Here is a 12,278-nt window from a genome sequence, read left to right on the forward strand (position 1 = left end):
GTGTCTGTGTAGTCCTGGCTGTCCTTGAACTTGTGGACGTTGGCAGCGGATCTCAGAAATCTGCCTGTCTCTGTCTCCCAGTGCAGGGATTAAAATCGTGCACAACCACAATCGACCTATAATCCACTCTTAAAATCTTCTCACTTCTCCTTTTTGTCTCGGAGAGAGTGCCGGGTTGGGGCACCAGCATCAGCTTGGAGAGAGCCAAGTGCCGGCTGAGCGGCTGTGACGTTTTGCAGGCTCGTGACACAACGTCTCAAATCTCACTTCCAGTGCCACCAAGACTTTTTCTTACAGCTCCTAGACAGGAGGAACTCTAGGATTCAGGCGTAGCAGGGTAGGTGCTTATGAGGGGCAGGCTCAGGCCACACCCAGGGAGGAGCAACTAGTGCCCAGCCTAGGGATTCAAACCAGTGGAAGAGCGGCCCCAGGGCCAGACCTGGAACTACAACCCCCAGGCTCCCCTCGCGGCCGCACGTGGTCCCGCAGCCCCTGAACGAAAAGTGCAACAGCTTGGCTCAGTGGAAACCGTGTCCCCCGTGCACAGGAGCAACAGGGTGGCCAAAGTGAGCTTGGCGCCAACCGGAGGAGCAGAGGTAGGTACGCTGGACGGGGGAGCTCAGGGACTGTGTGGGTGTCCCTACCGCCTAGAGGCAGTGACACTCGGGATTCTTTGCAGACCCGGAATAGCCCGGCCTCCAGGATCCCTCTTCTGAATCGGTCATTTAGCCTTTGAACAGAAGAGAATTTAACCATTGACTCTAATATACCTATCTCGTTTTAGGAGAGGTTGCTTTTTTTTTTTTTTTTTTTTTTTTTTTTTTTTTTTTTGGCTTCTTGCTTTGTGTTTTTCAATATCCAAATTTCTAGTTTGTCAAATATTTCTCAAGTCATTCTTGTTCAGAGGTACAGCAAATGCCCCGGCTCCTTTTTAAACTGTGCTGTTTTAAAAAGAGCTCTGGCTTCTCTGCTCTGGTGTTCCTAGGCGTGGATGCAGCTGTGAGGATTCCAGGGTACTTCCCCGGTTCAACAAGAACTGTCCAAATTCCTTTAAGTCATGGCTGTAAGAACATTGTGATCGTTTGCTCTTAATTCAAACTATAAAGAATTTTAGAGAGTAACATTCCCAAGTTCTTAAAGTTTTTGTATTTTAAAAATACTGATTATTCATTATTAAAGCTTGTTTTTGTTTTGTTGGGATGGGGGGGTGGCACTTGAAACAGGGTCTCTCTATGTAGCCCTGGTTGTTCTAAAAACTTTCTCTGTAGACCAGGCTGGCCTTGAACTCACAGAGATCTGCTTGACTCTGCCTCCTGAGCGCTGAGATTAATGGCACCTGTAACTAGACCCGGCTGGGGTTTTGTCTCCTTGAGACAGTGTCTCAAGCTGACCTCAGACTGATCCTCCTGCCTCAGGTGACTTGCAGTCTTGGACAGGAATAAACGTGCATCCGGTTTATAAGTCTGTGAGGTTGTTTGTTTTGTGTTTTACGAGACAGAGTTTCTCTGTGTAGCCTGGCTGTCCTGCAATTTACTTGATTGACCAAGCTGGCCTCAAACTTAGAGATCCACCTGCCTCTGTCTCCCAAGTGCTGGGACTAAAGGTGTGCACCATCATGCCCGGCTTCTGTGAGGTTTTTTTTTTAATGAAAAACAACTCTTCAGGGAAGTTCTGAAGCTAATTAATTTCCAGCTTGGATCAAGGTATCTTTTTCTTTCACTTCACAAGTTCTCTTTGTTGTGTAGCCCTGGCTGACCTGGAACTCACAGGTCTTCCTGCCTGCCTCCCAAGTGTTGGGATCAGTCACCCTGCCTGGATGAATCCTCTGATTTTTGTTTTGTTTTGATTTTTATGCCCTTGAAACTGGGCCTTACAAAACCCAGGCTGGTTTCCACTCACTAAGTAGCCACAGATGGATTTGAACTCCTGACCTTCCTATCTCCACCTCCCAGGTGCTGGTCCTTGGATGTACGGCAATTTCCTGACTCTTAAAGTGAGTTTAAAAATGGGGCTACACTGAAAGGGTTGAGGTGGGAGACAGAGGCTGTGAAGCGGTGACAAGCCTCAGGGGAAGGCCAGTGGCAGCCACAGGAATGGGTTCGAGCAGTAGGCTGGTACACTGCAGGCATGAGGAAACCTTCCAGGCAGGCCGGGAAGCTGACGTCTTCTGAATAGGACAGAGACAAGATTAGAAATACGGGTGTTCTGGGGGTTTCTCAGTGGTTCCCAGCCCTCGTTTTTGTCTCCCGCAGGCCCCACGTTTTTAACCACTCAAACCACATCTAAGTGGTTACTAATTTAATAGCTCTCAAAGACACATAAGGCTGCCAATCGGAACTTAAAGAATGTTGTTGTTAAACGTGAACTAAGTGCAGCGCGAAGCAGAAGAACACGAACGTCTACGTAGCCAGAGCAGACCGTTTTATCAAGGATGCTCAATGGTGGCTGGCTCAAGCGCTTGGCTTTCTTATCTTTGTAATGTTCTTGTCTCGTGAAGGTCCTCTTGGACCTAGGTCAATGACCACGGATCCAGATAAAAAGTAGCATGGGGTAAGCCATGAGAAGGATAGGGAGAGGAAGGAAGCCCCAGGTAAGAAGATAGCAGAGTTTAAATGACTCAGAACCTCAATAAACTAAAGTGCTGAGTGCTCGGGAGGAGTCACTAGCCCAGATAACTGTTCCCACTGGATAGGGCTTCATGGAGAACAATGAGCCTGTGCTTCCCTGACCATGGGCCTAGCACATCACGCGTGTTGTGTCAGTTTGTTCATTTTACCCTATGAACTATGGTTACTATCATCCTCATTACAGAAGGATAAAGAAGCATAGAGACATAAAGGTAGCGCCAAGCCGCGGGCCCTTGGTGTCTGACTCCAGAGCTACCCTGTCTCTGCTCTCATGGAAGGAAAGGGAAGAACTTGAGAGATTAGGACTGGCCGGCTCACTCTGGGTATCCTGAGTTACCATCATTGTAGGTGTGCCGGATGCATTGTGATTTGCCTGGATCCCGGCTCTTTCCCAGGATACCCATTTGCTCTGTTAGGTCTGCATTAATCTAGATAGGTTCACTCTGCCCGATGGGAAGGCCCGCCGGATCCAGATGAATGAATGAAACGAGGTTGCTCGCTCCAGTGAGTCCCTGTCGGAGAGCTTCGTCAGGTGCAATGAGAAGAGCTCCTTCAGTCTCCCACATCATCAGACAGGAATTGAAAACCAGGTGTTAACGAGCGTGTGGCTTAATTGGCTAAGTGCCTTCCATGCACAAAAAGCTGGGTTTCATCCTGAACCACAGAAAAATAAGTGTGTTGGCACATGCCTGTAATGCACGGTTTGCGAGAAGAGATGGGTATGGTTGTAGGACTCTCACCCCTTATTCTCAAAGGGGCGAGAAGAAATTTCCTAACAGAATATTTTCCCAGGAAAATAGTGGCCTTCCCCTCTCCCACCTGGGAGATTCCGAGCACAAGGTCACTTAGCTTAGCCCAGCCAGCACCTAGACGGACTAACTCAGGAACAGTGGCCTTGCTCTAAGAACAAGGAAAAAGCTGACTTAGCAGAATGGAAGGGAGCAAAAGTCCTTGCTCAAAGATTCTCTTTGTAGTTATGCCTTTAAAAGCTCACCCCACAGAGGAGATACAACTCCTCTCTACCTCATTGTAACGGGGACGGAGAGGAGTTCCAAACATGTTTGTATTATGCTGATTAAACCTTGCTTCTTATTACAGTCTGGGCCTCTCTGGTGGTCTCTCTCTGGGGGTCGTAATCTGGACACAGCATGGTGACACACACCAGTAATCCCAGAGAGACAGGAAGAGCAGGAGTTTAAGGTCACCCTCAGCTGCATAGTGAATTGGAGGCCAGCAGGACTTACAAAAAAAAAAAAAAAAAAAAAAAAAAAAAAANAAAAAAAAAAAAAAAAAAAAAAAAAAAGCAAAGGATCCGCAGCTTGATGCCAAGCCTGACAACCAGAAATCCACATGGGGAAAAGAATGAACGGGTTCCCAAAGTTGCCCTCTGACCTCTGCACGTGTATTGTGGTATATGTGTGCTCATATACCTAGGCACATCCACAATAAATAACTGTTAAAAAAAAGAGACCAAAAAAAATCAAATTTAGAATATCAAAGGATGCATAGGTTAATTGGATGATAGTTAATATTCTTTTTTTCTTTTCAAGTCAAGGTTTCTCTGTATAGCTTTGGAGTCTGGCCTGGCACTTGCTCTGTAGACCAGGCTGGCCTCAAACTCACAGAGATGCGCCTGCCTCTACCTCTTGAGTGTTGGGATTAAAGGCGTGCGCCGCCACCACCATCTGGCTAGTTAATTGTGATTCACTCAACCCTTAAGTGCTAGGTTTTGTTGGGATTCCCCCGTAAGATATGGAGAAGAAAAGGCCTTCTTTCTGACTATCTCCAGTTTAATAGCAATTTCTCATGTGTTTGAGGCCCCAGAGTGAAGTTGCAGCTCTGGTCCTGGGTCTGCTGGGTTTTACTTTTACTTCTACTCTTGAGATCTGGAGTTTCCCCAACTTTATGTAGCTAAAAGAGAAGGCCTCCCAAAAGGTGTTTTCCTAGGTCTACCCTCTCTCTGCTCTAAAGTCTCCCCACCAATGTAATTCAGCTCTAATTTTTTACTCTTCTACTTGCTCTGGGTGTTTCTATGTTGTAAGCGTATTTTACAATACTAACCTGGGATTGAACTTTGGCCTGGGAGTTTGGTCATTAATTGACATTCCTTGAAGAAAGAGAATGACACTGTGTTTTCCAGCCCTTCCAGAAGCTCCATGGCCTTCCCTAAGAAGAAACTCCGGGGTCTTGTTGCTGCCACCCTCACCCCAATGACCGAGAATGGGTAACTATTGGGGGGCAGGGAAGGGCAGGGGCACAGTGGGTCCTGTTCCCATCCACTGAAAAGGTCAGAAGCTCCAGGAGTCGCTGCACCTCTGGGGTGGTCTGCACATGTAAACATGTGCCCGTATGCATGTATACTCAAAAACACATCCACTCCACATTACACACATCCATCAGCACACACACGTGCCACAAAGAAACCAAAGCACGTTCATACACGTTATCTTGGTTACCAAAAGCAGTTTTAACTTTTACTTCTACTCTTGAGATCTGGAGTTTCCCCAACTTTATGTAGCTAAAAGAGAAGGCCTCCCAGAAGGTGTTTTCCTTGGTCCACCCTCTCTCTGCTCTAAAGTCTCCCCACCAATGTAATTCAGCTCTAATTTTTACATTCTCCTCTAGTTGCTCTGGGTGTTTCTATGTTGTAAGCGTATTTTACAATACTAACCTGGGGTTTCGCTTATACTCCATATCGCCAGTCGTCATCAAAGGCAGTCAGGCAGGAACTCAAACAGGACAGGAGCTGATGCCTAGGTCATGGAGGGGTACTATTTACTGACTTAATTCCCCCTGGCCTGCTCAGCCTTTCGTATATCACCCCAGAACCACCTGCCCAGGATGTCACCACCCACAGTGGGCTGATCCTCCCCACAGCAATCAGTAATTATGGTTTTGATTTTTTTTTGTTTGTTTGTTTTGTTAGGTTTTTGAGACACTGTTTCTCTGGGTATCTTCTGCTGCCTTAGAACTAACTCTGTAGACCAGGCTGGCCTCAAATTCATAGATTCCCTGCTCTGCCTCCCGAGTGCTGGGGTCAAAGGTGCACACCATCACCACCCAGCTTGGTTTTGTTTCTTTGGCCGTACCCCATACATGACCACGCACCATGCATGACCACGCACCATGCATGACCATGTACCATACATGACCATGTACCATGCATGACCATGCCCCACCATACATAACCATGCCCCACCATACATGACTATGCACCACACATGACCATACACTTGTATATGACCATGCACCATACATGACCACACACCATACATGACCGTGCCCCACCATACATAACCATGCCCCACCATACATGACTATGCACCACACATGACCATACACTTGTATATGACCATGCACCATACATGACCACACACCATACATGACCGTGCCCCACCATACATGACCATGCCCCACTATACATGACTATGCACCACACATGACCATACACTTGTATATGACCATGCACCATACATGACCACACACCATACATGACCATGCCCCACCATACATGACTATGCACCACACATGACCATACACTTGTATATGACCATGCATCATACATGACCATGCATCATACATGACTATGCTCCTCCTTGGACACTTGACACAAGGGGAGCAGCCACTTCCTTGTGCTGAATGTTATTGACCCATCAGAGGTGAATTTGCCACCTTTAAGCTTCCTCCTCTTGTAAGAAAAGAAACTTACCCCATACCTACAGAATGATAAGCGTTACGTAAGATAATCCTTAGAACAGTGCTTTGTCTCTGCACTTAGGGCAACAGCTTGAGCTGTTACTGTGACCAGAGACAAGGATAAGAGGAAGATGTGCCAACTAGTACTCTTCCTAAAGGCCGTTTTGGGGGGAGTTCTGTTCCCGAATTTGTAACCTTTTTAGAACTTTGAATGTCACGTATTCCTTAGCTATCTCGAGCCCAAGACTCTCTGAAAAACTCCCATCCTTCCTGGAACTTAACTTGCTGACATATTATTTAGATCACTCTGTTGGCTAATAGTCTTTTTTTTTCCCCCCCTGTTACTTCTCCTTTTCCACAATTTCTGGGAAAGACTGAAGTCAGCTGTTTTTCAGTTTCAGCTACTGGTTGGGTAGATAAGCAGTAGCCATGTGACTACATGAGCAGGCTGGACTTGCTTCCGGCTACAGAGTCAGATCCTGTCTGAAACTTAGCTCAGCACATTCCCTCTTGTCCTTGCTGTGTTAACCTCTGAGATGGCTTTACCAAGCAGCCTTTTCATCTGGGACACACTGAGAGCGGCTGTGTGGCCTTCCCTACTCTGCTGTTCCCTGGAATCACAGACCCAGAGTATTAGAGGTGACTAACAGGTCTCTGAAATCTAGGGGTGTTGTACACACCTGCAAACTCACTACTATGAGAATTTGTTGAAGGCAAGTAAATTAACCACTCAGTGAGGGCAGGGGCAGCCTGAGCTATGTTAACTCTGTTTTCTCTCATCACTTGTCCCATCAAAATACTCTTAGACTGAAGAGATGGCTCAGTGGTTCAGACACTGCCTACTGTTCCAAAGGATCTGGGTTCAAGTCCCAGCACCCACATAGTAGCTTACAGTCATCTATCCAGTCATCTGATGCCCTCTTCTGGCCTTTGAGGGCACCGGGCATGCACATGGTGCACTGACTTACATGCAGACAAAACACCCGTACACATTAAACCAATCTAAAACCAATCTAAAAGACAATTAAAACAAAGAAAGCCACTCCTGTATACACAAAGTGCTTTAGATACCCAAGAACAAGTGGACATTAACCTGTTTAGCCACAGTAAAAGCTGGCCTTCTGACATTGTTTCCAAAACACTGGATGGAAAGAAAAGGCACATGGAATGTAGTAGTTCGCCCAGGTCATGTGGCATTGTGGCAGTGTTTCAGAACTGCAACAGAAAACCACAGCTCCATGATGCCAAGTAACTGAATACAAACTATTGCATGCATGCGCGCGCGCGCACACACACACACACACACATATGAATAACCTTGGCTGTTCTGGAACTTGATTTTTGGATCAGGATATCCTTGAACTCACAGAGATAAAGACTAGGGCAGCCTCTTGGCCTGCATGGTCAGATAATGGCCCTACCCCATACATAACCATGCACCTGCCTCTGCCTCCCAAGTGCTGGGATTAAAGGTGTGCAAAACCATGCCCAGCCTTTTTTTTCTTCTTAATCTCATAAATGCTAATAATTTGGCTCTTATATAAGATGGTATCCTAGAATAGGGAAATTAGAAGGGGAAAACAAAAAACTACATAGACGAGTTTTCTTTAAAGTATCTGCCAGTGCCACTGGTGCCGCATGCCCTTAATCCCAGCACTCAGGAGGCAGAGGCAGGCAGCTCCCTGAGTTCCAGGACAGCCTGGACTACAGAACAAGTTCCAGGACAGCCAGGGTTACACAAGGAAACCCTGACCCTCCCCCACAAAGTATCTTCCAGGTTTATATCAAGGAGCTACCTTGCCTTTAAGAGTTGTCACTCAGTCCTTGATAGACGGCTGAGTGATTCAGAGAACTTGCAGCCCATGTAAAGGGCCCAGCACCACATGTTGACATTCAAGGGTCCTTAACTCCTAACTCCAGTTCTATTGTGCTCTCTTCTGGACTTCTCAGCTATTAGGTGCTCACATAGTATACAAACATACATCCAACTAAAACATTCACACCCTGAAAAAATAATAAATAAGCCTTAAAAAAAACTGTCCTTGGGCTAGCAAAATGACCCAATGGGTCGAGCTTAAATCCCCAGGACCCACATAAAAAACAGGCATGGTAGCCCTTGTCTGTAATCCCCAGACAGTAGATAAAGCCAGAGGGATTCTGGGAAGTTCTAGAGCTATCTAACCTGGATTACACAGCAGCAAACAAAAGACCCTGTCTGAACCAAGGTACCAAGTGAGGACTGCTAGCTGAGGCTATCCTCCGACCTGCACACGCTCTGTCACACGTGAACACACCCAAACACAAGGACACACACAAAGATAAAGACAAGCTGTCCTTCACGTCCTGCAAAGGAAGACTTCAGCCCTAAAGCACTCTGGTGCTTGAGTGTCTACAGTACTCTGTTCTGACACCATTAGTGACTCTGTGGGCTTCACAATTCGGTAAGACTTCAAAGTTCTAGCCACACCAGTCCGTCTCCACCCTGCAGCCTAGTGAGCATCCTCGTAAGTAAATCTGGCAGATCATTCCCCTCTCCTGGAGCCGGTTGTCTCTCCTCTTCCAAAGCCTTACTTCTCACTGTACGGTCCTTGGACCAGTTATTCCAGTACCACACAGGAACCTGATAGGATCTCAGGCCTTGGGCCCTGCCACATCCCACAGTCAGAACCTGCCTTCTAATGGTGGTTCGTTAGAGCCTGAAGATGAACTAGCCTGCAGCTGAAAGCCAGACTCCCAGAGACACAGGAGTCCTGCACAAGCTGCCTTTCATTTCTGGCTTTGTTTGTTTCCCCAAACAGCATCACATCCTCTCTTTCTTCCCAGATTCCGTACCTTGTCTCATTCTGCTTTCTCGACTTTTTCCACTGACACCTTCTCCTTAACATATCAGCTTACCCGTCCAAATGTTTGCAGGAGTGAAAGGGAGGAATTTCTTTTCCTCCTCCCCCTCTGAAGAGTTCATCTTCCCCTTCACTGAAACACACTAACAATAGATGGGTGAAGATACAACACTCATTCGCCAGGCCTGGGAATGGCAACCATGCCAAACACAACACTAAAGAGACAACTTGGGTTAGGTTTGAGCATCCTCTTTAGTGAGTGGGGGGTGGGAGGACTGCAGGCGCTTTTAGAGGGAAATACCCACGCCCAGAGTAAACAGTAGTTTGTAAATGGTTCTCTGGAAAGATTGTCCTGGCATGGTGACATTCCTAGTCACCGCAGGTGATTACCTCTAGGTAAGGTTTCAGGAGGACATAGGACAGCAATTGTCCCTCTGGAGGGATGTCCAGTAAGAGAATTTCCAAGAGTGATCCACCCTGCACCCAGGAGAAGCAACAGCAGGTCAGAAAGTCCCTGATTCTCAGGGGGTTTGTTTTGCTTTGTTTTTGTTTATCGAGACAGGGTTTCTCTGTAGCATTGGAGCCTGTCCTGGAACTCACTCTATAGACCAGGCTGGCCTCAAACTCCTCTGCCTCTGCCTCCTGAGCGCTAGGATTAAAAGCGTGTACCACCACCCCCCAGCGGATTATGAGGACTTTTAACTATTTAGTTCAAAGCTCTTAGTGTACTAAGCATCATAAGCTGGGGTATCATTTCTCAAGCCCCAACCCATCCTTAGCAATTTTTCCCATTTTTTTCTTTAAAAAAAGAGAAGAAAAGGGTAGAGGCTCCCTCCTGTGTGACCCCCCTGTGGTACTCTGTGTATACCTTTTTATATTGCATCAAATGCATCTGTTTTATGATGACTTTTATCATAACTTCTTTATTTTATATCTGTATGGGGGTACATGTGCCACGGTACACACATGAAGGTCAGAAGACAACTTGTGGCCGCCAGTTCTTTCCTCCCACCATGGAGATCCCAGGGGTTGAACTCGGGTTGTCAGGCTTGGCCTTAAGTGCCATTACCCACTGAGCCATCTTGCAACCCACGATAACGTTTGATTGTTTTGTGCCTGCATTTTTCCAGCAGGATTTGAGCTGTTTTACCTTAGGGTGGGCATCATACAATGACCAAACGTGTGTCTTATTTATCTTTATATGTTCAGCATCTAACAGAGTCGACTTGTCATTTTATCAGGGAATGTGCCACAGGGATAACTAATGTGACTGTTGGAGAAAGGAAGTCAGTGTTTGACTGAACAAACATTGCATGTCAGTCATCATGATGGGCATTTTATCCGTGCAGTCCAGTTTCATCTGACACCTCCACCGGGGACCGGGGACCTGTAGCTCTATTTCATAGCTGAAGAAATTTTATTTGGGTACACTAATGCGTACCTGTGGTCCTAGCTCCTTAGGAGACTCAGACAAGATCATTTCAAACTGGACAATGCAGTAAACTGGAGGGGGGAGGGAGGCCAAAATATCAAGAAAAAGTTGCATTTTCACTGTCAGATGCCAGAGCGTGGCAAGTAGCTTTTTCTGCTGCGCCACCTTACAGGCCCTGGGTCCATTGGTGAGTGAGCTACTGAATGTCTCGGTCAAGAGTCGCAAATAACCACCTACAGCAAGTGTCAGGCAGAGATCGCAAGCTCTGAAGTAGCTGGCAGGACATGGGGCCTTTAACAGTGCAGGGCTGGCCTTCCTATTTTGAGAAGTTAGCCTTAGCCAGATGTGGTGCCTCAGGCCTTTAATCTCAACACACTAGGGGAAGAATCTCCATAGTTCCGGACAGCCAGGGCTATGTAGAGAGGCTTTGTCTAGGATAGTCAGGGCTACATAGTGAGACCCTGTCTCCAAAAAAACAAAAGAAAAAAAAAAGCCTTATTAGATATATGACTTTTTAGTCGTTTGTGGACACACACGATCACGTGTGTGTGCGTGTAGAAGGCAGAAAAAACTCAAAATATTGTTCCTCCCATGCCATCTGTCTTATTTTTTGAAACAGTCAGTAGCCTGGAGCTCCCCAAGTAGGCTAGGCTGGCAGGCCTGTGAGCCCCGGGATCTGCTGCCTGTCAGGAAATATTTTTTGGTATATTTTTATCTGAGTTCTATGCACTAGGCTTGGGTCCTTGTGCTTGCAGGGCAAATGTGTCACCAAAGTCCCCAGCCCAAAAGTCTTTTCCTATGTGAAAGAAATTTTAACATGTGACAGTCAGATAGACGGTGTTCTAAAGTCTGCCCCTTTTCAGCCTGTGCCGTAGTTCCAAAGGGGCACAGGCGGAGAACTTTTTCTAGATGATTCTTCCATTGCCCTAGAAATTCCAGCATTAGCGCCATTCCTAAAGGCGTTTCTTTAAAAAATAGATAATACAGCTCCTATGAGCCTGAGTAGAATTGACACCCAGCGCAGCCTGAAGGAGTGTGGCAGGGAAGGGGGAGAGTATGGGTGGAAACCCTTTCCCCTGAGGCCAAGCATAATAAAACAGAATAAATAAAAAACAAAAAAGCACATGTGAAGTTCACCGAGGAAGGAGAAGGAGCTTGAGTTTCACCTTCCTACCTCTGACTGAGGGTACAGCGTGCCCAGACAGACCCAGACAGGTGGCAGCTCCCAGAAGAGTGGGAGGAACTGAGGAGGCAGGTTCTCCCCCAGACATCCCACCCCACAGCTTCTTCCCAACCTCCCTTAATTCTTAACTTAGTCATAGCTTTCGGGTTTTAGTTAATTATATACACAGCCTCCTAATGGCGAAGTTACAGACTATCGCAGGCCTGAAAACAAAGTAGCCGTGAGTACCCACCCACGTCAGCATGTGTTTGTGTGCACGGAGCACTGGGGCAGAGAGCAGGCAGCGCTGTGATGTTGGGGCCCGAACCACAGCAGAAAGCCTTCCCCTCATGGCCTTAAAACTCCCCCTAAGCACCCCTCACCCCTGTAGGCAGTCTCTGTGTCTGCAATCCTTGCTTTCAGTATCTTTTCCTTTCAAACTCAAAATCGCCGAATTTTCTCCTCTTTCTTTGTTTCTAGTCCCTTTGATGTCTGCTATCTAGGTGCACCAGATTTTTTTT

General features: G+C 46.8%; 1 protein-coding gene across 3 annotated transcripts in view; it reads left to right on the forward strand.

The window, feature by feature from the left end:
- Positions 1–252: 252 nt before the first annotated feature.
- Positions 253–12,278, forward strand: part of Npl (N-acetylneuraminate pyruvate lyase) — a 39,479-nt gene continuing 27,453 nt past the window's right edge. Inside the window, exons 1-3 of one of the 3 annotated variants that reach the window (XM_050135358.1) lie at positions 255–596; positions 1,953–1,993; positions 4,768–4,851. In XM_050135358.1, coding sequence (XP_049991315.1) covers positions 4,784–4,851 — 68 coding nt within the window. In that variant the 5' untranslated portion in view covers positions 255–596; positions 1,953–1,993; positions 4,768–4,783. Of the gene's footprint in view, positions 597–1,952; positions 1,994–4,767; positions 4,852–12,278 lie in introns of all 3 variants that reach the window. The other 2 variants (XM_050135360.1, XM_050135359.1) reach the window with 2 other exon arrangements.

This window comes from Alexandromys fortis, unplaced genomic scaffold (genome assembly GCF_014885135.2).
Source record: "Alexandromys fortis isolate MF-2015 unplaced genomic scaffold, M_Fortis_MF-2015_v1.1 scaffold_21, whole genome shotgun sequence".
Lineage (NCBI taxonomy): Eukaryota > Metazoa > Chordata > Mammalia > Rodentia > Cricetidae > Alexandromys > Alexandromys fortis.